This window comes from Emydura macquarii, unplaced genomic scaffold (genome assembly GCF_026122565.2).
Source record: "Emydura macquarii macquarii isolate MOO-44397 ecotype Brisbane River unplaced genomic scaffold, CSIRO-AGI_Emac_v2 contig_2768, whole genome shotgun sequence".
NCBI lineage: Eukaryota > Metazoa > Chordata > Testudines > Chelidae > Emydura > Emydura macquarii.
The window spans coordinates 4013426-4041320 of NW_027132905.1; the positions used below are offsets into that span (position 1 = coordinate 4013426).

At 54.7% G+C, this 27895-nt stretch overlaps 1 protein-coding gene across 2 annotated transcripts in view; it reads right to left on the bottom strand.

Annotated features, from left to right (window-relative positions):
• Positions 1 to 27695, bottom strand: part of SYNPO (synaptopodin) — a 52355-nt gene extending 24660 nt beyond the window's left edge. The window contains exons 1-2 of one of the 2 annotated variants that reach the window (XM_067567459.1): positions 27595 to 27695; positions 11920 to 12856 (exon numbers count right to left, since the gene is read on the bottom strand). In XM_067567459.1, the coding sequence (XP_067423560.1) occupies positions 11920 to 12403 (484 nt within the window). In that variant the 5' untranslated portion in view covers positions 12404 to 12856; positions 27595 to 27695. Of the gene's footprint in view, positions 1 to 8415; positions 8896 to 11919; positions 12857 to 27594 lie in introns of those variants that run through there. The other variant, XR_010923523.1, reaches the window with a different exon arrangement.
• Positions 27696 to 27895: the final 200 nt, after the last annotated feature.

The following is a 27895-nucleotide window of genomic DNA, read 5'->3' on the forward strand; positions in this document are numbered from 1 at the left end:
CAGCGAGGCTGACACTGGCTGGAGAGAGGCCAGTGTCTGTCTGGGCTCCATTTGCAGCGGGGTTGCCCTCTCGGTGTTTATTTCTGAAGGAGCCGGGAGAAATATGGCTGTGGAATGCTGGGGCTGCCGAGAAACAAGCTCCAGGCTCCAGATGTTTGTACATTTCATGCTGAACCAGGCCAAACGCATCCAAGTTATTTTGCATCCAGGGCTGCCTGAGAAGAGAAACTCTCAACGGAGCCATTTTGGAGTCTCTCCTGCCTGCTACTGCCTTTTAATAGCAACCGAGGGGGCCTTTCAGGATTGCTCTCTAGCTGTGGGGATGAATCTGCTATTGGCCCATGAATTCCTGCCTGGGCCAGCTGACAGCCAGTCTCTCCCACACACCGACATACAGCGTCACCAATCGGTGTGGGCACATCAAGTGTGCGTACACACGCTCTGTCAGTGAGTGGAGAGAGAGGTTTTCTAAAGGCCTCAGCACAGGCCAGGGAGCCAGGCGCTCCTGTGATCTAACTCTGACACACGGGGCCATCGACAGATGCGGACCAGGCCCACCGACTCTGTGGCCTTGGACAAGCCACTTACAGAGGAATTTTTGAAAAGTGGCCATTGATCCTGGGTGCCTTGAGTTTGGAGCATCCAACCATAGACCCTCCCAAGAGCCTGGTTTTCAAAGGTGCCGAGCACCCGCATCTCCCATCGACTCCCACGGGCGAGATGAGTCCCCAGCTCTTACGAACAGCAGGCCCAGGGCATCTCCAAACCGGCACACCCAGAATCAGCGCCCACGTCTGAGAACGTTGATTTATCTCCCGCGTTGCGGTTTCCCTCGCTGTGAATCAGGGAGAAGAGCCCTAATTCCCTGCCTCCCAGGGGCGTGAGGACGGATGGGTTGGTGCACGTCAAGGGCTCTGAAGAAAAGCCCTGTTTAAGCCCCGTGTACTATTGATGATGATGCTGTAGCCTCGGGCTGCATCCGAGCGCTTCTCCTGGGGCCCAGTGCTGGCGGGCGTCTGTGCTCACACAACCTCCGTTGGGGAAGGCTGCCCCAGGACACAGGCCGTTGGCAGGTGACCCTGCTTTGTGGAATTCACCTCCTCGCAACCAAAATTCGGTCTCACTTTGTTGGTTCCCACCTTTTACACGGCACCGACGTTTTTTTCCTCCCACTCCGCGTATTTTTTTTTTTTTTTAAATGGCCATCGACCTCCCTATATTTATCGCTCCTCTCTGCCGGCGATGGCAGCCGGGTTTTCTATCAGCTAGGATCGGTCTTTTTCATCAAGAGTCCATTTGAAATGTTCTGATTAAATTATGACTAATTATAATCATCATCCCCATCACTATTGTGGGGCTTTTATGGCAGTGCTGAAGAGTGCCGGGAGCCCTCTGGCTATGTCGGGGAATTACAGCCAATCAAATTATTAACAGCTCTGCAGAGGCAAACCCACAACACCAGCTCCCACGTGCTTCCCCTTGGCATTGCAAGTGGCACTGCAGGATTTTGCTTTTCAGCCCCCGGGCCTCCCGCGTGCAGCGACATAGACACAGACATAGCGCTGCCCCTCACATCCCTGCCCCCCACCACCCAAGGCTGCACTGCGGGATAGGTTCAGATTGTCACCGCCAGCTTCCTGCCTTCCATCACCATTCTAGTCCTAGCAAGGGCCTTCCACTCACCTGCCTCTCCTCCCCCTCTCCATAGCTCAGTCAGCCATGGACTGGGGGGATTTAACCTGTGACATACTTTCATTGCAGAGGTGGGTGGAAGAAGGAGTGAGAGGTGTAGGCACCTCTGGTCTTTAGTCTGCTGCAGACACAGCACCGCTGCTAGCCAGAACAGTGGATTTTCCTCTTTGTAAAGAACCATTTGCCCCAGCTACTCGCCTCGCCCTGATGCCCACTCCCCTTCACTTCCTCCTCCCTTCTAGCTCCTCAGAGCTTCAGAAAGGGAGCCCTGCCCTCTGGGACAGACCGGAGCCTCAGCCAGGCTTTGCAACCCCACCACTTCCCCCTAGGCCTTCACCAAGTGCAAACTGACCAGGAGGAAGAAAGAGGGAAAAGGGAGACGCGGAGGGGGTTTGTGGTGTGTTTGGAAAAGCTGAAGTGAGACCTAACTGCTGAGCGGGAAATCAGCAAAGCACAGCTACTCTTGGCTGAGGCTGTCCAGGTTCAACACAGCACTATAAACATGCTTTGGTCCATCAACAGGACGCTAGCAAATAATTTGGACCCAAAATGTGACTCTCTTTCTTTCTTTCTTTCTTCCATCCACCCACTTATAATCTGCTGGGGAAATGTCCTCAACGTTCCAAATATTCCTTTAAAGAACAATAAATCCACCCCTCTGCTGCAGAGAAATTAAACCACAATAACAACAAAAAGGTGGGGGGGGGGGGGAACCCGACACTATTTTAGTAGGTCTCCCAAGAAGGCATGCACCCCCCCTTGCTGGATGAGCAGCAATCATCGCTGGAAGAATGCTCTTTCCAGAGCTGTGCTGCAGTCACGGATGACAGAGGCGTTCAAGCAAAGAAGTAAACAAAAAAGAGTCGCATCCATTTCATCTCTGGAAGGGAGGAAGGCAGCAGAGAAAGGGAATTAGTTTTTAGGTTTTGAGAAGTACTTTGATCCCTTTCAATAGATCTGTAGCTCCTTAGGCGAAACCCACACATTTTGAACACAATGAACAGCTGACTGGTAGCTTTGTAGCTTTCTTAATGTATTTTGGATTCTGTTATTGTCCCTCTATCTGTGAAACCTGCAACAGACAGAAGTGAAATAGGGGCATTTGGCCCATGGGGGTAATGGATGCACATCAGCTGTTCTCTCTTCTGAGAAGCAGCAGCTTAGGGAGGTGCACCTGGAAAGGGTCTCCGAGATTCAAAGACATCCGCATCGCTATTTCTCCTGCCCCTTCCATTCACTTCTCAGTTCATTTTTGGATGGAGCCTCTTCCAGCCAGACAGCTCCCACTGAGTCTGCTGGAAGGGCCACTGGGGAAAAGGTTAGAGCATGTTCCAATCCTGACCCAGGAAGAGGGTTTCTGGGGAGGCGAGACATCTCCTCGCAGCTCGGAGCAGCAATCCTCGCCTGCCACCAGAGGTTCTGTTTGGTTGCTTTGTAGCTGGCCAGGCTGTAGGTCACGAGAAAGGGGAGTTTGTGATGGGAACGCTGGCAGACCCGGGAATCCAGAAGAGTTGCTGGGGGCTGCTGGAATATACAGGAACTTGTCACTTCACCAGCTCCTTCGGTTTCCAAATGTCACAGGGCTGACTTCCAGCAACTCAGGGCTTAACGGCTTTTAACTGACCCGTCAAAGTCAACCTTTTTGCAACAAGGACATGGCCTGGTCCTGCGAAGCTGAGAACGGCGAGGCTGAGGAAGGGCTTTTTTTGGTCACCATCCCCTGCCCAGCCAAAGAGAAAACAGAATTCCTCCCTGCTCAGCTTACCTACTCGTGGAAGGGTCCGATTGCAAAGGGCTATGTTGCAGAGGGAAATGGAACATGCAAACCCTTGGACGCCTGAGGACACAAGACAATAGCTGGGGGTGGGAAGGCCTGGCCCACCTTCCTGAGGTTGTGATCTCACATGTGATCCAGGCTACGATGTACTGCCTGGTGACACAGATATCAGTGTCAAGCCCAGGGGAGACCCTGGCCCCACTGACGTCAATAGGGGTTCTGCCACCCCGAGCCACGTCTGTGGCTTTTCTCCATATTGCTGCTACGGTCGCCAAGCCAAAAGGTACCTGGGAAATAGCAAGGGAAAGTATCAAAAGCCCCTTGTGCTTAAAGGTCCCAGAACAAACCCAGAATCACAGCACTATATGCTGAGCTCAGCTGTGCTGTGGGCACATGGGAAAGCCCCGAAACCAGAACAGCGTGGAGCACACTTCCGAAGAGAGGAAATGACTTGGATGGAGAAGGGGCATGCTGCACTCCATCCCCACAAGGGAAAGCCCCTGCCCTGAGATGACTTGTGCCAGGAGTTTAATAGATTAGGCCAATGATGTTAATGAGCTGGAACAGGAAACGTCTCCTAACCTCAAGATCTGGCTGGTGATTTTCAAAAAGTTTGATTGAGGTTTTCCACCTACGTCCTGCTCCCTATCTGGCGCCTTTGACATCCAAAAGCCCCACAGTTCTCCTTGGAGACATCTATAGGCCCTGTGGTACGTAACAGCGCTCAGGGAATGACGCTGCACTGAACAAACGGTCTGATACAAAGGAGAGAGGGCACAAATCCGATACAGCACTGTTAAAGCCTTGCAAAAAAGGACACTGAGCCTCAAACCTTCACTGCGGAGCAGCAGCAGCGCTCGATAACGCAGAGCTGTTTTCCCACACCTGAGAACTCGGTCACCTCACGGCACAACGCTGCAGGCAATCCACGCACAAAGGGAGGTGCCTCGACCAGCCGGTGGAGAGTGGGGAATATGGAGACAACGAGGAAGCTCCATCTCCGACCAACACGATAAATCAAGGCAGAGTTCTTCCACGCAACCCCAGAATGAAACGAGATAAATCAGTTTCTCAGTAAGGGCACCAAAGCTATTTCCAAGACCCGGCTTTAAGCCTCCTAGCAGCCGACCCAGACCAGCGTCTGCAGCAGACCGGGGTCCTCCTGACAGATGCATGAAATGAAATGTAGTCCCATCCAAATGTGCCCAGATGCTCTGTGGCAGAAAGGAGTAGGAGCTCACAAACTCAAAGAAGAGTTGCTCTTCATATCATCTCTGGTTTCCTCTTGGACATTGCGAGTGGAGGGAAGTGCTGGGACTGGCTGAGTTATTTGCCCCAGGTTCTGACAATATTTATACCGACTCGGTGGGAAAACTTCCCAGAGCAAGCCAAGCCAGAAAAGCACCTGGATTCCATTCTGGTAACAACAGGACTGTATCAGGTGTGAGTTGCTGCATTGTGCAGGCGGGCTCTATTATGTCAGGAATGTGGCTGAGTGATCTTATGACACAGCTTGTAACCCGCGGTGGGGGAAACGATCGAGCAGTGGAATGGGTCAGCTCTCCAACAGATTTGCAGGTGGGACCATTTTGCTTCCCCCACACCGACAGGCCGGACAGGGCAGTGGTCACCCACATACCAGAGAGCTGAGTGAGAAACATTCCCACCAGGCACAAAAATCTGGGAAAGACAGCGTCTTCCTCAACCCCACCTCTAAAATCGGGGGGGGAACTTTCACTCCAATGTTGTGAGCGTTTGACAAGAGGAAATGAAGGCAGGTTTTCTGGCAGGAAACTCAACTGGCCTTTCGCTTTAACTGCAGCTATGGGAAACTTTCTGCCCACAAACCCAATCCACAGATATATATTTTCCAGTTTTGCTTTGGGCATGACATTTCTGCCTCTTTTCTGCCTCAAATCCTCCTTCCCCCCCCCCCCCAGATGTCAAAACTCCATGTGACCTAGCGCTTATCTGCATTACTGACCCAGAGGAAACGCCAACCCTAACCTGTCTGGGGGAGCCTGACTCCACGCTGCCCTTCCATGGGTAGGTGCTCAGCTTCCTGACGGGCCGTGCCACTGGTCTCCTCTCCCAGCTGATGCTCTGTTTGGAACAGCGACGGACTCCAGCAGTCTGGTAACATCTCCCTGGAGCCATCCGTGACAGCTGCAGCCTCAGCCAACTCGGCTGAAACGCTTGGGGGAACACCTAGCTTCGTTTGCCACTTGGGCAGCAGGAGAGGGGAAGTGGGAAGAAAATGCTGCTGCTGTCGCACAAGACGAAGTGTTGGTGGGAAAGAGTCGACAGCGATCACAGCCTGCTCCCAGCAGTCCCACTGAACTCCAGTGCCCAAGCGGCCCCCTGCCCCCCGCCCAGTTCCTATAGTCTCTGTCCTGACCCACAAGCATGCCAGGAGGCCTTCCTCAGTGCCACAGAGGGTTGCACACGCTCCATCCGAACCGGTGGTAAAGTGCCACGCCGGACTCGAAAGGTTAGGAAGCAGGACACTTTGGGGCTCTGGCTGGTCGGTCAGTGCAGCGGATAGAGAATCTGGATTTAAACCGGTGGCAGCTGTGCTCCTCAAGGAGCACATCCTCTCTGCCCCAAGCCCAGCCAGGGAGCAGGCTCTCTCATCTGTATGTGTATGTAAATGTGCACCCATCCACGTGCCAATCAGCTGTTCCCTGCCAGGGAGCCGCCCCGAGAATCCCAGCCGAAGTCCCTCGAGGAGGAGAAAGCCTGATTGGCTAGCGGCTGCTGAGTTCAGGTGCCATGCTTTAAAGAAGGCAATTAAACCTCTGCCAAGTTAACGAAGCCAAAAGGCAGCTGTGGCAGCGGTGGAGGGAGGGGGGAAGGTAACAGATGGATGGACATCCCTGCAACGTCACAGGAGTTGATTGTCTTGGCCTGGTCCCGTGCAGACCAGCGTCTGCAGCGTACAGCCACCACCACCACCACAACTCAGCAGAGAAGCCACGGAGCCCAAGCCATCCTCTCCTCCTTAGAGGAGGCCTGCCAAAACTGGGGGGAGGCACACTGCAGGACATTCCCACTGTCCCTGCCCGTGCTTCAGTTGCTCCATGGAATAACAGAGGACACCTGGCGCGTGAGCCGGTCAATCCAGCCCCTTCCCCCAGCACCTACTTCACTTCCAGAACCACATTTCAGAAAAGCAAAGAAGAAGAAGTTGGAATAAAACAAACTGCCCCCCAGGGCTGGGGGCTCCTGCCTCAATATCATAAGGGGCCTGACCCAATGTCCATTGATCTCCTCAGGCCCTGAATGATGGGCAGATCTGAAGGACGATCCCAAACGACGCGCAACAGGTAGGGCTGGAATCCAACACGCGCAGCATGTGAGACCAGCCGGTGTCTCAAGGAGAACTACACCCCTCCACCCAGCCAACGCCTTCATCCCTACAGCGGGGTTCAGACAGAACACGGGCAAGATCTAGGTTGTTTGGGTGCTGCAAGGATCGAGGGCAACAAAGCCATTTCCAGCTATGGGGTTCTCAAACTGGGGGTCAGGTGGTTCTTATGGGGGAGGGGTCGCAAGCTGTCAGCCCCCGTGCATGCCGGAGTTGTGGTTGTCAGTCCTGGGCATGGCTGACAGCCAGAGCCCTTCAGAGCTGGGTGGCCAGAGAACAGCGGCTGCTGGCCGGGTGCTCTGAAGGCAGGGCCACCCCCAGCAGCAGTGCAGAAGTAAGGGTGGCATGGAATGGGGGGGTGTGGCGTGGCATGGGGGGGAGGGGAGGATCATCACAGCCTGCAATATTTTCAAAGGGGGTCTCAGCAAAAAAAAAAAAGTCTGAGAACGCCTGGGCTAGTCCTCCCTTTGCAGGAAACAGGGACCTGCTGGAGAAATCTTGTTCCTATGGGTTCCTCAGCCCGACAGGGGGAATCAGGAACCAAAGGGGGAGGTTAGGCGGTTATTTTTAACGTCCTTCGAACAACAAGTAAGCGACCTCCTTGGCAGCAGTGTGCAAACAGGCAGACCTCCTGTCTCCAACGCAAGGTGGGGTGGCTGTGACCGGACTGGCCCGAGCTCAGCCCCTTGGCAGAGGAAGACGGGGAGGGCAGATGAAGTCACCTCGGCTAGAAAGGAGAGTGGGGATGGCTGTAAGGGAGGGTGCGCTGTGGATCTGGGGGATGCAAAATCCCCCCCCTCCCCCATCAAATCAACCGGGTCCATCCGCACATCCTTCTGCCGGGCTTTAACATGCCACGAGCTCTGTGCCCCCAGCCCCAGCCCCATCTATCGCAGCTCCACCACGGACTCTAGACAATCACCAGCTCTGCAAATAAACGCGCGCAGGTTTTTTAAGCGTGCTCGCAGCAGAGAGCTGGAGCAGGAGTCGGGGCCAGCGAGCACCTGAACCGAGCCTCCGAGCCCCGCTGCGCTTCTCCGCGCTGGAAGCGCCGGTTTAGCAGAGGCACCAGTGAAAGCTACGACGCCGAGGGGGCTCAGCTCTGCACCTTGCTGAAATCACAGGACCACGCGTCCCAGCTCTGCTCTTCGGACAAACCCCAGTTCTGCCTTACCGCTCAATAGCCAGGCTGCACATCGTGCACAGACCCCCCCACACACACACCCGGGGGTGTCAATTTACCACGACAGCAAACCACCCCCGCGGGCTTGTTTACGCTGCAGCGAGAGAGGCGAAGCGAGCAGGTTCTCCGGCAGCCAGGGGAGCCGGGCAGCAAAGTTCCCGTCCGCAGATCCGGCTGGAGCAAGCAGCTGATAAACCTGCCCTTTGCAAGGCGCTGCTGGCAGTGGGGGGGGGGGGGGGGGCCCAAAAACCCCACCCCGGGCCAAAGAAGTGACATCAGCCGCTCGGAGGGCAGCGATGCACCCCCGCGGGCCGGGCGCAGGGCGCTGCCTGCAGAGAGGGGAGCCCCGCTGCCCGGCTGGGTGCCCGTCCCCTGGGCCAGCTGCCGCGGGCTCACCTTTCCTCCGCCGGCTCCGGACTCGCCCCGCGGTGCAGGAGCTTCAACTCGCCGGGTCCCTCCGCCGAGCCGAGCGGCACCGCCCGCCGCCCCGGGCCGCCCTTCGCCTCCTCTGCCCGCTCCCCTTCCCGCGGGGCCGCTGGGCTCCGGGCTGCTCCGCTCCGATCCTCCCCCCCCCGGGGGGCGCGCCCTGCTCTCCGCCAGCTTCCTTCCTCGCGGCGCTCCCGCCCCCGGCCGGCTGGCCCCGGGGATCGGGTGTCCGGGCCGCCAGCAACTGGCCGCGTCTGTCAAAGCGGCTCCGCTGCTCCCCCCGCCCCGCCCCTTGCTCCTGCTCCAGCCGCGAGCCGGGGACTTTGCCTCGCGCGCTCGCCCGGGTGCGGGGCGGCCCAGCCAGGCTGGCTCCCGCTCGGTCCTAGCGCCGCCGGAGCCGCCCGGCCAGGGGGCTTTTGCCGTTCTCCTTGGCCCGGCTCCCAGAGCAGGGTGAGCAGAGGTCCTGGTTTTACAGGGACAGGCAGCGCCAGTCGGAGCTTCGTCCTCCAGCGCGGTGGTTCTCAGCCTTCCCAACCCCCTGGGCCCATGGCAGCTGGCGGGTTTCACCTCACTCCAAAACCAGCGGCTTGCAAAAACCCAGGCAGATCAATGCAGCCGGGTCACAGCCGCCTGGGGCCGCAGAAGTGCCCACGGGCTCACTTTGCCCCGTCTCGTTATGAAATAGATCCAGCGGAGCGGAGAGAGCGCACTTGCATCGCAGCGTGCGGCGTACAGCGCCGTGCAAACAAGGCAGGGGCTGTGTGAAGTGTCAGCTGGTGCTGACTTCCCCGGTGCCTGGTGTAAAAGCAGGCACATGGCTAGATGCGTTGGGGTACCCGCTGGCGGTACCCTCAGGGGTACACGTGCCCCTGGCTGAGACCCACTGTTCTAGAGGCGCCTATTTTCCCCCTCCCCCCCGCTTTTTCACACGTGCGAGCTGGCCACTGCTCCCCCCAGCCTGAGCTCAGCACTGCCCTTGAGCTGGGAATACACTCCCTGCAGGGTCGGCAAGCAGAGGGAAGGGGAACTCCCCTCTACCCTCCCCCCCCTCCACTAGAGAGCGGGCGCGAATCCTGCCTCCAGCTGTCCCCAGGCAGGGTCCACCAGTGAGGGGGGAGCAGACCATGCTGCCCCTCCTGCAGCTGCTCTCTGCTGTCCCGCCGGGGGCTTTGTGGGGAGATGGGGCAGATGGGGGGGAGGAGCAGACTACAGTAATCTGTTTACTGGAAGCCCGCTGCGGCTGCCCTTGGTAACCCCTGGGCTCCAGCAGAGTCTGCACCCCCAGCTGTGTGGGTCTCCCACCGCCTGCCTCCAAATTGGGGAATGATTACATGCCTGGCTAGCCCCCCCAGAAGCATCCTCCCTGCAAGTCCAAGCTCTGTGGGGGACGACCAGCACCTGTTCCTCCTCTTCCAGCCCAGCTTCTCCTTCAGCAAGATCCTACTGTCACATCATATTCCTGTCCCCATGACATCACAGTCTGTTGCCATGGAAATGATAGTGATGTCACAATTCAGCGTCATGCTGTCCACTGGGAGGGCTGGCTGGGATGGGAAGAAGCAACCCCTGCTTCAAACACAGATACAAGTAAACAGGTCTATGTATTGTCCCAGGGAGTTAGGCACTTAGTATTTCATCAGGATTGGAGCACCCAACTCCTTTAGACTCCCTGGAAAATCCCAGCCTTAGGTTAACCCATTGGAAAGTTTGGGGACCTACTGGAAAGAGTTGGGGGTGGGAATATCTCAGCACTGACCATGCAGAGGATGACAACATGCAGCACCACACGCCTCTCCCCCATGAGCCCTGGGAGGAAGGGCTCGTTGGGCAGTTCCTTAGATTGCCAGCTGTACTTTTGGTTGCCACAGTTTGTGAAGATCATGCATCTTTCAGGCATCTCAAGTCGGGCCCCCAAACCCAGCGCGCCTCCTAATCACTAGTCCTTAGAAAATCCTAGCCTACATCGCTAGATAAAATCAGATCGGGGGAGGGAGGGAGGGGTACTTCCAAATCAGGCTGCAATCTGCTTTTGCAATATTTGGCAATTGAGAGAATAACTGATCAGGAATAAAATATCGAGAATGGTGACAAATGTGTTAAAATAACAGTTCTCGGGTCTGTAATCCCATAAGAGTGGTTCTAATGCAGTGAGAGGGGTTACCATATATGTCTACACTACAGTCCTTATGGTGCCAAAGCTGTATCACTGTCGTTGGTCCCGCTAAGGTCTCCAGTGTAGCCACTCTATGCCAGTGGGAGAGAGCTCTCCTGTTCACATAATTAAACCACCCCCAACAAGCAGCAGTATCTGTGTTGATGAGAGAGCGTCTCCTGCCCACACAGCATTGGCGCTTTTGTCGGTGAAACTTATGTCAGTCAGGGATGTGTTTTTTTCACACCCCTGCCTGACAAAAGCTTTACTGGCAAAAGCACTAGTGTAGTCAAAGTGTGGTCATAGCTCGAATACAAAGGCGGGGTGATATTGACATGGGGTGGTTGTTATAACCCTTTACAAGCGGCTGCATTTTGAAAAGGGTGTTCAAAGGGTAGCGACAGCCAGAAAGGAAAGACAGTCACAGCCACATAAAGGTGGTCCTAATTGAACGAGAGTAGAAGGAAGTGAAGTGTGGGGACTGAGGAGATTAAAATAAAGCACCTCATTTTTAAATGAGAGCTTGAAATATACGGGAGTGGCTGGCCCACGGGCATGTAATGGGGGACCAAACCATTTCCTTGTAGGTCACCAGGTCAAATACGGCCCAGGATTGGTAGTGACCACAAGGTATCCTCTGATGTCTGATCAGAGGCTGGGATGAAATGAATTGGACGTATCGTTCCCATTACAAGCAGACAGGTGTCCGCATCACAGAAAAAGCCACCAAAGTTGGCAAGAGCCAGCATCCTTCCTGACAGCCTCTGCCGGCCATGGAGAATGAGACATCCTCCCTCCCACAAAGGGCTGGGTGGGAACTGCTGCCGCCTGGGGCGTGCCCGTTCTGTGGCTAAAGGGAGGATTTGCAGTGCCCAGAGAGGGTAACCCAGCCTCTTTCACTGAATTCACACACACTTGGACAGAAAACCAACGGAGAAACTCCAGCAGCTCTAGCAATCAACTGGGACTTTCATCAGGGAACATGAGACAGCTGCTTCCTGTAAATCACACCCACCCTCTGCACTTGGAAAGATTTGGGATTTCCATCTGTTCAAATTGTGTGGTAATGACCAAACTCGAGGCATCCTCTCCCTCTTGGGATGTTACTGAGCTTCCCCCTTGGGAGACAATTAGGGAGGCTGGGGGTTTCCTGAGTCTGACTGGGCAGGCAGGCCAGGTACTGTCCTAGGAGGAACTGTGGAGATCACTCTACTTATGGTAGATAGCGTGTTAGGGCCTCAATTATTAAGCTTAGCCTGAGTGATTCCATTGTGTTTGCAGAGAGGGTGTTCTCACGACAGGGGAGGGGGCGCTTTGCTTACTTGTTTTCCGGGGCTGGCCAGCAGGGGAAATGAGGACTCGTTTAACCTTCACCAATTTCCATTCTTGGCTGGGGTCAGCTCTGGTGCTAGCCCCAGAATGGAGCATCTCCGGGGCAGACCTCAGGACCTCGCTTGTAGCTGGGTACCCACCGATGGAAGCCAAACGATAGCTGCTGCATTTGGGCACCGCTATGTCTCCGTTGGTATTCCTGCCCTCTCGCTGGAAATGCTCCCTCCATTTTCCTGCTGACAATTCGTTCTTTTCCTCCTGCTCCTTCGGGTTAAAAGGGCAAACGGCTCCAGTTGGCCGGCACTTTTGGTTGCCTTCCTCGTCTTTCTCCTGCTGCAGAACCAAACAGCCATAGCCCTCTGCTGGGTCCGCCTTTGGCCTCTCAAAGCCATAAGAACACGGGCTGATTTCACTGGACCCAGCACAGCTGGGCAGAGGTTGGAGACCAGGCTGCAGTAATGTTGCCTTAAGCATTGTACTCCCTTCCTTCAGTCTCTCTGGGTAGGGTTCAATGCTTCATGGACTTTCAAGAGTCTTAGGGCTCAGCCTATTTTTCATACTCTGGGGACTCCCTCTTGTATGGGATAATCCCCTAGGATAGTCCACTGTTGCAGGGGAGAACATCCAGGTTCCTGGAGGGGGCTGATCTGGTCTTCACCCTGACCTGGAAGCTTTCACGTACATTGGGATACAGGAGTTCCTGGTGTGAGAGCCGGTGCGGTGTCTCCTTTCGAAGAGCAATCACAAATTTTTAGCAGTGCATTCAGAGTCTCTGAAGACCATTTTAATCTTCTTTGTCTTTCGCTGCAGTCCCCAGATCTCCTAGAGGGGGAGAGTGGAAGGCCGGATTGAGGAGGAGCCTTTTCAGGGGATTTTCCTTTTCCAAAGGGGCATCAGGCAGATGAGGCAGCTTCAGAGAAAAGGAACCTGAGTGAACGAAATGGAAAGCATGACAGATGTGAGCGTATTGGCAAATACAGGCCTGCTCTGGCCTGAACCCGTGTGGCAATTCCTGCATTCCTAACACTGCTCACTTTGTCTAGGGAGAATTCGATAGATAAGAGAATAATAATGACCCAGACGATCCCCTCCCATTAAAAACACCTAAGAGAGGCAGGCTTATGGAATCCAGCCACATCACCCTATCGGCTCCCATGCAGCAAAGATGATGGGGCCCATCAATAACCCTCCATGGTCAGATCTTTGAGGTGTGATCTGGGCCAACGTGAGCTGGTGATGTGGGAAAAGGAGAAGGGCTTTGGTGACACGCTGGAGCTCTACGTACCCTGACCTGATTCATTTATTGGTACGTCACTGCAGGGTGCCTGGATTCCCCACTGCCATGCTAGGAAAGGGTTAATCCCACTCCTTTGCCGGGGCCTGCACTAGTGCTCTTACTCACCACATTCATGCTGAGATGACAAAGCCCTGACCGGGGTTCTACTGATGACTCAAGACCGGTGATAAATTCCACACCTACTGCAAAGGCAGGATTCCCGCTAGCCTCCACTCCCTGATCAGTTACATCCCCGGGCTCATTGCTGCAAGGGGTAGAGCACAGAAAGCAATTCACCAGGCAAAAAGGGGAGGCTGACCTGGGGCCCTGCATTGGAAGAACATCTATTCCTGCCTGCCCGGGCCATACGAGGGCCACCCTGCATGGAGGGTGGTGGGGAGAGATGATTTCTGTCTGCACCATATAAAATCCATGCAGTTAGGGTACCAGCTAGGACGGGTTAATATTTGAAACTGGGCTCGGCCCTCTGTACACGTTACTGAATCCATACCAGCAAGAATTGGGGGATTCTTTCTAACACGGGATCCAGGCTAGAGCCGAGGGAGATGAGCCATGTTAGCTGTCGAAGGGTTTTATCCTGTCACCTATCCGTGCGGTATCTGGGCGCCTACCACTTCAAACTGATAGCGAGAGCAAAGACCCTGGCGGACTCCATAGCGTCGGTGGCGTTGCTCCTCGCGCGGGGTGCAGCTCTCTCTGGGTTACGGTTCGGTCTGATTGTTTGGTCCAGGTGGGGTTTTATTTGCACGGGGCACTGGGGTGGAAGGGGGTGTCCATGAGATGAGGGTCCAGTTCACTGTGGGGGGAAGGCTCCTTTGAAGCTGCTCCTCAGGCTGTTGACAGGGTTTGTGAAAGAGCGTCTAACTTCGCTGATGTCTGGTCATGCCAGACAAGGAACAACCGTCCGCTCGATCGCACTGCCCCCCAGCTAATGACCAAACGCCCGTCGATGACCTTTGCTAGCACCCGGCTAAGCAAGGCTGTGAACGAGGTCATAGGTGCTCCTCTCTCCTTCTCTGAGTATTAGCCCTGGCGGAGAACGCCAGCGCCCCATAGTCCAAGAGAGAAGCCCAGCGTGTCTGTTGAAGGAGAAGGATAACAGCCCATGTGGGGCAGGGTCTGGGTTATTGGGTGTGTAACAGCAAAGACCAAACCAGGGGAAATTCCTCTGGAGTGAGTCCCTTTTGATCTATTGAATAACGTAAAATCCCAAAGCCCAGAACTTATGTCACAGCCACATGGTACCCAAGTGTCAGGTCCTCAGAGCCCCACTGGGGGACCAGGCCCCCGCTGTACAAACACAGAACCAATAGGTCTCTGCCCCGGAAAGCTCACAATCTAAGGATCTATCCTTATCTTCATTATATGCTGAAGGTGCTTTATATCTTAACTGAGACATAATGCAAGCCACCTGCGATCGCTGTGAACCTGTGAACCTGCCTTTTGTCACCTGCAGTAGGCTCCGTGACGCTGGTTTATCTGAAATATGGGCAAAGAGAAAGTGGCCTAAACTAAACAAACCGCACTACGCTCAACCGCTCACTTGGTTGTATGACAACTATCAACAAAGGGTTCTCTTTCAGAATTTTTTTTGAAAGAACAAACATTGCTTTCCGTTCTCCCCCCTCCCGCCCCATCACTAGAAGAAGGTTTCATTAATGGACTAGTCATCATGGCAATATGCCAGCGTGAAATGCATGAATAATCCATGCCCTCTCATTCAATGCTTTTTTTTTTTTTTGAGAGCCAACATCAGTCTGAAAACCTTCATTCAAAGGCGCGTCCCTGTTTCTGAGCAGAGACTTCAGCCTTTTGCACACCTTCGAATTTCAAATTTCCCTTCGGGCCGAGCCCAGTTTGCACACGGAAATGGAAATGTCCGCAACATTTCAAAGCAAAATCTCTTGTTTCACAAGCTTCGGTGAGGAATAAAAACTGTAGTAGGTGCAAAAGTGCCTGAAATTAAATGGTGACAATTTTTCACACGCAAACATTCGCAACCAACTTGTGCCCAGCTATGCACATTCCCCGGCAAATACTCTTCATGTCGGGGCAGATTCCGGCGTCATTACTGGTGATGAGTAGTGCCTTACCGAGTGAGTTGCTCCATTGATTTCAGCAGGGATACTGAGGCAGGAAAGCACATCTCAACATGGATAATGCCAGCGGAATCTGACCCCAAACGGGGAACCTGCATAGGAGAAGAAAATGTAACTTGACTTGTCCATGGACAACTTGCATCGGACAGGTCTGGCTGCCCAACAGGAAAAATGAGTTGCCCTGATTTTATTTGTAGCCATTATAAATGAATTGTTTTAGCTGTTGAACGTAGGCAGCCGGCTCGCACAGAGCCTGCTAAGCATTCCTAAGAAGGGAGGTAAGGTGCCCTGTTTGTACGCCACTTGTACATGCACCCAGCCAGCCGCAATCTGGCTGACACAGCACGCGATGCGCAGGGCGGCCTCCATCAACACAGCGAGTTGAGTTCAGCGTGGGGGAGCGGGATGTGAACAGCGAAGGATCTCGCTGCTCCTCTCACTGGCCAGAAACGCAGGCTGGGGCCAAAGGGAGCCTCTGGTGTCACTTCACTCCTTCAAGGCCGAGCCGTCGATCTGGTTTTTAGAAACTGATCGCTTCGGCTGACTGGCACAGCTGAGCGGAGGGTGCGAATCCAAACGGGCAACAGCCTTCCTTGAGAACGCCACCGACCGGCTGCCGTTGCCCAGGCGGCATGGCAGGGAGCGTGTACATAGAATGAGTCAGGGGCCCTCTGCTGGGAGCCCCGTCTGGGGCAGAAGCTGCTGGGCGGAGCAGGAGCAAAGCACAGAGCCAAGAGGGCAAATCACCCATTTCGTTTGCCATTCAGTGGCATTTACGAGGAACCTGAGATAAGGGGCTAGTGCTTATTTTCAGCGTCTGTGTCAGTCAATGGCCCTCAGATATTTAAGTGCAGCTCAGTGACTTACCCAAGGAATGCAACTAATTCAACTTTAACGGTCCTGATCCACTTTGGGGCAGGGCTGGGCTGCCAGAGAATCGGGTTTTCATACTTGGATTGTAACTATCGGTTTACTTAGCAAATTCCCCTTCATTGCAGGCTGAGAATTCGATCTAGATCTTATCCCCTTTCGTTTGTCCTCTGCCCTCATTCACTGTCTAATTAGGGCCTGATCCTACAACTCTTATGGACTGTTCTGGTTTGTACAGGCTGCCTGGGTGAGAAAGGTGAGCAAGTCTGGGAGTTTAGGTCACAAACTTCCCAAGGCAGGGACTTCTCTTTCCAAATTGGCCAGGTCCCCAACCTCACCCCTGAGGGGTCTCTGCCCAGCCACCCTTCACACCCCAAGGGCCTAAGCCAGGCCCCCACCCCAGGACCTCTGTTCAACCCCCAGGGACATTGATCAGACCCCGGATTCCACCCCAGGGTCCCTTCAATCCCCAGAGACACTGATCAGACCCCAGATTCCACCCCAGAGCCCCTTGCCCCACAAGGGGACATTGCTTGTGCCAATGAAGTTTCTTCTGTCTGGGCCACAGCGCCGCGCCCGGGCTCACCTACGGCATTACAGAACCAGTCAAATAAACAGCGATGCTAATACTCCATCTATGGGTCCCAGAGTGATTAACAAACGATCTCATGACTTGCCGACTTCAGAAAATAATATTTACTCTCTGAGGGTCTGGCTACACAGCAGGTGTAACTCCCCGTGCGAGCAGACATACGCATGTGCACATCTAGGATCGCGGCTGGAGGTGTAATCACGAGGCTAGCGTGAGCTGCCGCCGTGGCCACGCTGCTATGGCTAATGGGCTTGCTCACGCAGACCTAGTGTGTGTACCTCTGCCCAAGCAGGGAATTACACCTATCAGCGCAATGCTGGCATCGCCTATGTACCCCACCACGCCTCGGCGATAAACACTGCAGGTGCCAGGGCAGCAACAATCCTGGGTAAGGGTTAAACAAGCACAAAGTACTGTTACTGTCGGTGCATCGCACTGTTACTGTCGGTGCATCGCACTGTTACTGTCGGTGCATCGCACTGTTACTATCTGTGCATCGCACTGTTACTAATGGTGCATTGCACTGTTTCTGCCAGACTCTGATTACAGTCCCAGGCCTGCGGTCCGGCTTCCCATCTACTGCAGGAATAGGCCCTAAGCAGAGGAAGGATGGTCTTTTCGTTAAGGCGCTGGATTGGGAATCAGGAGGTCGGGGCTGAAATTTTCAAAGCTGGGTGGCTAAAATTAGGCCCCTCACGCTATGTTTAGACACCTAAAGAAATGGCCTGACTTTCTGAGTCCAGGACAGGATCCCTCTGTGGGGTTCATTTCTCCCTCCTTCCTCTTCTGGCCCTTCTGGCACTGGGAACAAGGAGGCAGTAGCACTGAGCTCCCTGCACATCTATTCCGCACTTGGCCGGCGGGGATCCCTAAGAGAACAGGCTTTGGTAAGAAAATTTCAAGTTTTAAACTTGTGTCAAGGGGCACAAAACTGCTAAAAACGGACGGGGAAACAATCCTCCTCTCCGTGGTCTATTTCGCTTCCTACTCAACTGCCCAGAGCAAGATCCGCCTCCCCTTCCCCCCGCTACCCCTCGCGAAAGGGAAAACTAAAGTGAACGTTCCACCTCCTACACAGACATTTTTTGGCAGGCGCTGGCGGCTTTCATCCTGCCAATCCCGGCGAGGGGGGCCTGGTGGGGAAAGCACGCGGCTTGCCAGCACAAATCGGCACACCCAAGCCGCCCACAGCATCAGCGGGGCCTCCGACCTTCCAGGAGGGAGGCTGGCGTGGGCCATATTCGTGACTCAGGCTGTTTTGGGGGTGGCTGGAGTGGTTGGCTGGTGATGAACAAGGCCTTGAATGGTTCAGCTCTCACCCGGGGATGAGATTATCCAGGTCAACACAGCGTGCAGTGCATATATTGCTTCTAGACGAGCCCACCCTTGTGCCCAGGTACGTGTTCCCCCCTTGTGGCCCTCCACAGGCTGGGTCCCAGAAACCAGCTACAGGGCTACACCGTCCATCTGCTGGAGTTTCTTAGCACCTTTCGTCCCAGGATCTGCAGCCCCTTTGCCAACGGGAAGCATTGCCACGTGGTGGGGAGGTTGGGACTAGCGTCCTTTGTTTTGCAAATGCGTAAAATGAAGTGCAGAGAGAGAAGACCAGAAGGATGTTCTCTTTAGGTTAAGGCCTAGAGCCAGGAGATTGGCATCTGGGTCCCTGCTCTGCCACAGATTTCCCATTTGACCCCAAATAAGTCACTTCTCGGGGCCTTATTTTCTGCATCTGTAAAACCAGGCGAATAGCACCGCCCTGTCATCATCAGAAGGGCATTGTGCAAGCGAACTCAACCCCGCTGCGCTAACTCTCACATGGAAGGTGCTGTAAAAGAATAAAGTGGTATTAAGTTACTTGCCTAAGGTCACGCTGCAAGTCGTGGAAGGGACCCAGGAGTTCAGACGCCAAGTCCCCAGCTCGAATCACAAGGTCACACGCCCTCCCCTGCTAAAATAGACCAGCAGCCATCAATCCGGGACTCTTCGCTCCTTCCTTCTGTGCCAGCAGCTGCGCACCCAGCACGATGGATAGTCTGGTCGGAGCACCTCTCTTGCACAGAAATCCCGAGCACCAGGAACTTCTGTGGCCATCACAGGCCGGAGTTCCCACACCCCATTTATATCGGGGTGAAGACTGGCCGCTCCGGAATGGAACCGACACGCCAAGAGGGTGCCGTCTTCCAAAGTGATGGCTCAAGCGCACAGCAAGAGGGTGTGTCCCGCTAGACCTCCAGGCGCAAGGTCTGTGGGGCCTGTTTCATGCAAACCGGTGACTTTGCTACTGGGTTCCAGGAAGGGTTTTGTGAGCAAAATGGGAAGAGGCCAGGCTGCTTCCTCCTCCCCCGGTCCACCTCGCCACCGCTCCGGGGCGAGTCCCAGGTCTGAGATACAAACAAAAGCGTGGGGAGGCAATGGCTAAAGCAAAAGATCCTGGCCCCCCAGGGGGTCTTGGATTCTAATTCCAGCCAGTCATCAGCTCGTTCTGTGCCTTTGGCCAAGCCACCCGTTTCCTCTGATCTCAGTCCTCACAGCCCAGCATGAAAATGAGCAAGAACCTCCCGGAAAACCAGCGGCAGCCCCTGAGCTGAGGAGGCGAAAAGAACCGCACGGGGAGCTGGGAGGGTGCAAGGCTGGCCCAGAAATGGGGACAGTGTTCCTTTAAAAGTCTGCCCATGCCTAGCGTACCAGCGGATCCCCGAGATGCCATTCCGGGTGTCACTGTAACTGAGTGCCGCGTGGGGCACAGCCAGAGCTGACAGGGCAGCTCTGGGCCCAGGCATCCTCCATCTGTTGGGATCTGGTATCAGATGCCCCTCTGTCTTCCCGGGGACCCGGCCGAGACTGGCTGACATGCTGGCCTGCTGCAGAGGGGCACTGCAGATCTTGCATGCCAGCCAAACCTTCCTTCTCTGGATAAACCTGCCCCCGTCCTTGGCATTCTCCGTGTCCTCCGAATACCTCCCAGCCCACAGTGGGAATGAGCCAGCTGTGTTCCACTGAGCCCGCAGGGCTGAGCCCCGGGGGGGAGCGGGGCAGAGGGGACTAGCCAAAAGCCCTCTGCAGGGGTAGTTCCTTCCCTAGTGGGAGACTGGCTGGTTCCCTCCCTGTGTTAGGATGGGGGTTTCTGGGACAGCCCCTCCCAGCATGGGACTGGGAGGGTGTCTCCGGGACAGCCCCTGCCCGCATGGGATGCAGGGAGGATGTCTCTAGACTACCCCATGCCAGCGCGGGACGGGGTATACCTACATGCCCTCTGAACTATGACAGTTCAGGCAGAGGCTACAGGACCTGGCCCGTGGCGATTTTATTCTTCCTTCGGCGTAGCCCGGGTTTGCTGTACCCCAGTGAAGGGTGGGGGGGGCAGCCTGGGAAGCCTGCCCCAGAGCCCGCTGTCAGCACTCTGCCCTCTGCAGTTTGGGGATGCATTTTGAAAAACACAAAGCCTTTCCCATCACCGCTTTGCTCCCTTGGAGGAAACCAGGATGGAAAAAACAACATTCCAGAGTTCCTGTCCTCAGCACGCTCCTCGCAGCCGGGGACACCGCCGCCTACCCTCCCGGAGAGGGGGTTTATCCCCGGCGCCTGGGCTGCGCTAGGCAAACCGCCGACACCTGGGAAGACCCCGTCCCTGCCTCGCGCCGTCTCGAGAGACGTGGCAGGCTGGGGGGCCGGAGGGGGCCGGGGAACAGCTGGAGCGGGGGTGTTTGGCGGCTGTCTCGTTAGCACCGAGCTGCATTCTTTTCGATTCAGTTTGTGCCCAAATGGAGCTGAGGAGATGCTGCAAAAACCGGGGAGGAGAGAATAATGAAGGGGGGGGGATTATACATTTAAACCCCTCGGCCCCTCTCGTCCCCACCACCCACTGCTTCACTGCAGGAGGTGCCAGCCCAGCCCCGCCCCTTAGATGGGCCTCATTACCGTGATTCCCCCCCCCCCCCCCCACACACACACCTTTGTCCTGCCTCCCCTCCCCAGGACTCTGTGATGCTGTTAGTTGAATGAAAGGAGAAAGAGGATCCTCAACACAGTGCAAACGCCCCCTTGGGCCCTGATTGCAGCTACGCCCCTCAACCCGGTGGCATGTCCCTCTGCTGGCCCCGAAGGTTGTGGGGTGATGAGTCTCCTGGGCTCTCAGCTAGGGGCACAGGCCTAGTGGCCCCCTGCCGCTGGCTGACCCGTGGTAGCTCCCTCCACTGAATCAGCCGAGGGGCGATTAAGAAAAGGCTGGGGCAGGGGGGCTAGGAGTGACCCTGGGAGGGTGGGGGGAGGGGGCCCCATGCCCAGGACTTCCAGGGGATGCGAGGAACCCTGGACTCCGGCAGGCTCCCCTCAGAGCTGCTTGTTCTCCCCGTGTCCTTTGAGGGGGGGGCTGGGGAAGCTCTGCTCTGCAGGGTGCGGAGGGCGGCTAGTCTGGAGTTTAAAGGGTGGTTTGTACTCTGTGATAAGAGGCTCCTTCATCCCAGGATCCCCAGCGGGCGCCCACAGGCACGCGCACGCGCACAGACAGCGCGCTCGGCAGGGCCACTCGGCCGAAGGGACCCCTCAGGAGCACCCAAAACCATCCCTTCCTTCTGCCCTTCGCCTCCAGGGCAGAGCCCCGGCTGGGGTAAGCGGGCCGGTAGCGCCATCGAACCCAGGTGGGGACCTTAGCGCAGTAGACGCCAATGGGGCTGCGCGTTGATTGACACCAGGCGAGGAGCGGCCCAGAGCACGCTGCAAGGGTCTCCGTTCGTAACAGCAGAGGGAGGTCAGTCCTCTCCCTGCACCTCTCTTCTGGGCCACAGGAACAGAGAAACGGGATGCCTCTCTTCCGCTTTTTCCGTGCTGTGCTCTCAGCCTGATTTCTGCAGGGCCGCTCAGTCTCCCGAACCCGGAATTTGAGCATCTCCACGCTGCTCTGAGCAACCCAAAATGGAACCGGGAGGGTACGTCTACACAGGGATAAAAGGCCTGCGTCTCGGCCATGGCTGACCCGAGTCAGCTCCACCCTCGCGGGGTCCTGCAGCTCGAGCTCCAGCCCAAGCCTGAATGTCTACACAGCGATTTTTCAGCCCCAAAGCCCGAGTCAGCTGACCTGGACCAGGCGCAGGTTTTTTATCCTTGTGTAGACGTACCCTGAGTGCCCTCGCTTAGCCTCTCAGAGCTTAAGGGGAGTTTAAATCATGCATCGCCCTTGTGCTGGTCTTCTGCACAGGAAGGAATTTCACTTCAAAAGCTCACCCAAGATTGTACCAGGCACTATAAACAGACACAGCGAGAGAGTCCTTGCCCTGGCAAGCTCACGGTCTAAGGAAATACGACTGACAAAGGGTCAGAGTGGCGACAAAGGCACAAAGACGCTAAGTGACTTGCCCAGGGTCACACAGCAGGGCAGTGGCAGAACTGGAACTAGAACGCACGTTGTGCTGTTATAAATACAAAAACGGGTACCTTGTGTGTGTGTATGACTGAGATGGGCTTAAATCAGGGTACCGATTTGCTCCCCATTCCCAAACGCTGGGCAAGTTCAGATCCAGAGCCAGGTGTGACCCGAGCTGAACTCTATTTAGAGCCAAAGCAGAAGGCCGAACCTGGACACCAACGAAACATGCAGAAGTTTGGAGTCAGTTCAGGATCTGACCTTTGTGACTCAACCTCTATGTGAAACAGAGGGAGACATCGTGACCCTCTTGAAGTCAATGGGAGTTTTGCAACATACAGCCTGGCGAAATTTACTAGCCCAGGCACCTGCCCTGAACCTGATGATTAATGAGAATGAAAACCTCATATTTTACTCATCTGTCCAAAAAACAAAACAAAAAATGACTCAGCCTGAGCAAGGAGAGTTTTGCAAGGTCTTGTATGTACAGACATTCGCAAACGTCGTGTACAGCAGCTCCTTCTCCCTCCCTTTGCTCACCCACACATTCAGCTTTGTCGGCACAGATTTAGCAGATGCTGTACAGAGGTCTGACATCACTAAGATGTCAGGACATTTGTGAAATATACTGCTGAACGTGTCTAGCACCTGGTGAAGCATCATAAATAATGAAAGCTAAGCCACACTTGTCAAATAAAGGAGCAAAGTATGTTTTGTGAGGCGGTATCTCCGCTTCGTTTTTTAATGTTTCGTCCCAATACAACTGGCAACGTTCGGCAACTTGCAATGGGTTTCTCGATCAGCAGTGTGAATTGGCAAGGTTCTGCCCTGTCATAAAAATCTCACTGCATCTGGGAATCAGACCCCGCTTTTGGCCGTGTTATCGTGCTCTATTTCACAGCTGCAACATGGTCGACATGAAACATGACCTGTAAACTAAGTTAAAAACCTAGATAACTCGAAAAGCCTATTGAAACAAGACTGCAGTTTGCAAATTGAGGGCCTTCAACAAAGTGATGATTGGCAACAGAGCGGGGCAAAATTTTTCACCTGAAGCTTTTTTTTGGCACAAAATGCAGACGCTGAAATGCTGCATGAATTCATCTTGATGTTGTCGAATTGTTCATTTAGGGGGAAAAAAAACATCCGAAAAGCATCAAAATGTTTTGCTGATGTTTTTGAAAGGAAACATTTTTAGTTCGAAACAACTTTTCGTTTTGAAATTCAAAACCATGCACAAGGCGTCAAAATGAAACGCTGCTTTTCTAGTTGAACAAAATGTTTCGTTCAACCAGAAAGCTTCTTCCCCGACTTTTCAATTTGCCAAAAAAATTTCGCTTTTGATCCAACCTGGAACAGCTTTTTGAAATGGCCAACAACCCGAAAAATTCGTGCTTTGCCCAGCTGTAACTGACAGTTCCTTATGACATCACAATCCCACCACCCACCTGCTGTTTAAAACTGTCTCGAAAGTCCCTCCCCCCCCACTACCTTATCTCTCTTGAAATCGAATTGTAAGTTTAAAAAACATCGAGTTTTCCGTGTTTTCTCATGATGATTTCTACTACAGCGGCTGTGAGTGACCCTAGCTGAGATCAGCGCCCCATCGTGCCAGGCATTGTACATTAAGAGACACTTCCTGCCCCGAAGAACTGACAATCGAAATAGACAAGGAGGGAGAAAGGCTTACTATCCCCATTTTACAGCAGAGCCAGGCGTTAAATCTCGTTCTCCAGAGTCTCTCTGCCTCTGTTTAGCCTATTGCCCTAGAATCTTACCACGAAAAAGCTGCATGAGGAACCATCATGCCTCACTTTAAGTGTGTAGCTAGAACTTGGGCTTCCAAGGGAAGCTGCTACAGGCTGCTGTCTTTGTTAGGGACCTCCTGGTGTTACCTTCCCTTCCTACCCTGAGCCTCCCTAGATGGCAGCTTGCATCAGACTGGCTCCTTACCGCCTCTCTGCAGCAGCCCTCTGCCCTGGACCTCTCTCCTGTGACAAGATTATGGCCCGATAAAAGCTCTATCAAGACAACTGTTTTTTCTCATCCATGCCAGGAACTTTGATGCTGCATAGCCGGATGGAAGCACCCAGGGTCATGTTCCACGGGAAGCAGAAACAGCTCATGCAGCAGGTGTCTCTAAAGCTCTTGCGCACACTGGCAGAGCAGCTGCACTCCTGGTGGAGCAGATAGCCAGCTGTCAAACCTCTGAGAGCATGCCCGCCTCCCCATCCTGCCAAACCAGGACTGAGAGCCAGGTTGCCAAGGCATCTCGAGAGCGGGAGCAAAGCCCCCTCAGCTCCCCTTGAAGTCACTGCGAGTTTGGGACACGACTGCTGGGAAACAATGAGTAGAAAGGGACCTTTGGCCCATTGACTGGGAGCTAAGGGATACTGCAGCGCTGAGATCAGACAGACAGACAGGCTTGGTTCCGCAGTGAGAACAGGGAGTTACTCTGAATTTGCAGCAGATCCCTGAGTTCTGAATCTGGCCCATAGTGAGGATGTTCTGGAAACCCTTCTCATTACACTAACGGGAGGTCCTCCCATAGCTTGAGAAACGGAAATTGGGTTTTTTGTTTTTTCCCAGTAGAGGAAACCAGCCAAGTCCCATGTCACCCCAGTTCCACTTCAGGCACTAACTCTTCCGTGCTGCTTCCCTCTGATTGCCTTGAAACGGGGAAGCTGGCTTAGAACATATCCCGGTTTGTGAGCAACCCGGAGGTGACGAGGCGCTCTGGCCTGATCATTGTAATGAGCCACGCTGGTGGTTTCCCATTGCTCTCCCCAGCAGAGTCATATCCTGAGCAGCAGCGAGACGTTTCAGGACTGCATGACACAACCCTGGCACTCCCACCCTCGTAGCAGGATCGTGTGGACCTAGCAGTAGCACAGTCTCCCTGTGTGAGACAGAGTTGCGTTGAAAGAAAGATCTAATCTAAGACTATTGCACTTCAAAGCAAATGCTACCGATTTCAAATAACTGGAGCGTGTTCGGTGACAAGTCGATGTGGGGGCTGGGGTGGTGATGACTGGTCTGAAATGTTTTCCCCTTCGGAGGAAAGTTTCAGCACTGCCTGGACATGTTTGTGACAGGGGGAGAAATCTGCCGAAGCTCGTTTTTCTGTCTGTCCAGTCAGTCTGGAATCTGAACGCTCTTTAGCACGGGGTGGGGGGGGGTGTGTGTTTGGTGGTCTGGATCCAGTTCTCACAAAATGCCTGTGCAACAGAAATAAACACACGGAGGGTATATTCCAGCCAGTCCAAACAGCCGTGGCCTATCGGCTCACTCCTGGACGGTCTGTTTTCTTTAACCCCGTCAGTGCCTCAGAGCAGGACATGAACGCAGCTCTGTAACGACATCCCGGCTGTGCTCCAGCTCCATCAACAGCTCCGCCATTAAAGTTCTGTGGTCTCCGAAGGGCATTAGCAAGGGATGAGCCTCCAAACCTTCTCTCTGGCTAAGTGTTCAAAAGGCCAAAGGCTTGTCTGCACTTATGGAGGTGCCTCTCTCCCCTGCACCAGCCCCAGGGAGCCTCCTCGGGCCCTGCATCCCACCCGTCTGCCCTCCGTCTAAGTCTTGTTTTCACAGCACACCCTAATCGCCCCCTTCCCCGCTCCTGCTTCCTACCTTAGCTTTTCATATAGGTGTCCAGCACCTCTACCAGTGCCTCTGTTGGTTCCCAGATCAGCACCCTCGGCCAGCAGTCTGAGATTTCCCATTTGGCAGTCTCCCACCCCAGGTGCACTGGATGGAAGTAATGGAAAAGCCCTAGAGAAGTGTCCTAAACTCAATGCCAACAGGGTGGCATGGAGGTGACCCCTGCAGATGCTCGCGTCCATCGCTTGCCCTTTGAAGTGTTTGTGGAGGAGGAGTCGGGCAGCCCTGCCTCTGCATCTTCCGCTCCGTCCCTGCAACACAGCGTGGTCTCAGCAAGCTGGTTGTTTTTATTGGGCCAAACCCTGAAGTTCTTACTCAGGCAAATCTGCCATTGGACCAGATCCTGAAAAGGCGCTGAGCACCTGCAAATCTCACGGGCGCCAAGGGGTGTTGTGTGTCTGAGGAAGCAGCTCAGGATTTGGGGAAGGAGGATTTCCACTCTGCCGTGGTCTCCCAGGGGAAGTGATGGGAGCCCCACGGCTTCAGCCATTTAAACCGAGACTGGCCCAAGCACCGGAGAACACCGTGCAGGGAAGAGCCCTGCACTCACAAGGGGATGGACTGGGGGGCCTGATGGTCTTTGCCCTCTCTCCTGTGACATCAGCCAGGAGCGGCGCCGTCTCCCTTTGGCGGTACGGTGATGTGACAGGAGCACAGGACCCTCCCACCGTGTAGCAATTCTACCGCCTGGCATTTCTCTTCCTCGCCTTTTGTCTCCTCCCTTCCCTAGTCTTTGGCCCTTGTCCTCTCCCCGCCGCCCCAGAGAGAGACATGATCCCTAGTAGCCTGGATGCACACAGGGAGAGCTAACGTATTACGCTGGTGGGATAGATGTTGACACCGTCACACACCCAGGATCTGGGGGAAGGAGGGAGGAGCCATGGACCCCCCCAGATAATCCATCCACGACATTTACGTCCCCCCTTCCCTCCTTGGGTGGGAGGATGTTCACATCTGGAGAGGCGGGCAGCATTTTTTTTACAGTGACAAAGACCAATAAGAGTCACGAAATCCATCGGTAGCTGTGCTGTGCCCAAGAGGACATCTTGGCCTCTCTGCCGGCTCCCCTTCTGCCTGGCCACAGACATGACCATATTCCCCAAAGGAGAAAGAAAGGGGAGCTGGTGTAAAGCGTGGGGATCAATTCACCCTCTCCAGCCTACGCACAGGCTCCAGTGGATTTCGCCTGTGGCCTCAGATAACGGACTCCAGACTCCCTCTGCCCAGGGCTACGTTGATTGGCTCCTCCTGGCCCATCTGAGATCGCTCTACCTTACGCCCCAGCCCCTGGGTAATAAAAGGAACATTGTTCAGCGCCGGAGGCGGCTCCCGCGTCCTGCCCTGCAGTAGGTGGGAGGGGAACGCCTCGGAGCGCACGCACAGATGCCAAAGGCCGGAGCATCCTTCAGCACAGCCAAGACAGTCCTGATCCCAGGGCAGCGTTTACCGGCAGTTGCATTTAGAGGGGCAGGAGGGAATGTCTTGCCTCGGCCTGCAACCTGAACTCCGTGGCATAGCCCCGGCAGGACGCTATTCTCTAGACAGAAAGACCAAGGTCCCCCAGTATCATTATTGCCCTGATGATACCGCACTGTGCCTTCTTCTTACTCTTCGCCTCTGCCCGTCACTCTTCCACTCTTTCTTTCTCCCTTTCCTACTTCCCTTCCTCAGCAGGAAAATACCAAACATCTGATCTCCAGGTGGTTTTATCACCCTCTGTCTGCTCCAGAGCCAACCCCCAACCTGGTGCCTTTGCCGTCTCCCCTCCCGTACAGGCCCCCCACTGACCTGCTTCTGGAGAGCGAGGTCCCCAGGGCAGGATGGGCCCTGCCATGCGTAGAATCTTCCTTCCCCATCGACTTCAGCCTGTATCTGGCAGTGCAGCGCAGTCTCCTCTGTCCCCCTCAGCAGCCTGAGCAGGAAAGGAAGAGGGCAGGGTGAAAAGGGGGGAGAGGGAAGGCGGGGAGGGAGGGTGGAAATGAAACTTTAATAGCACAGAGCCCCTTTTGTTCCCAGCATATGGTATATTTCATACATACTGAAGGCATTAGCCACCTATGTTTTGAAAGCACTTCCACTAGAATATAAA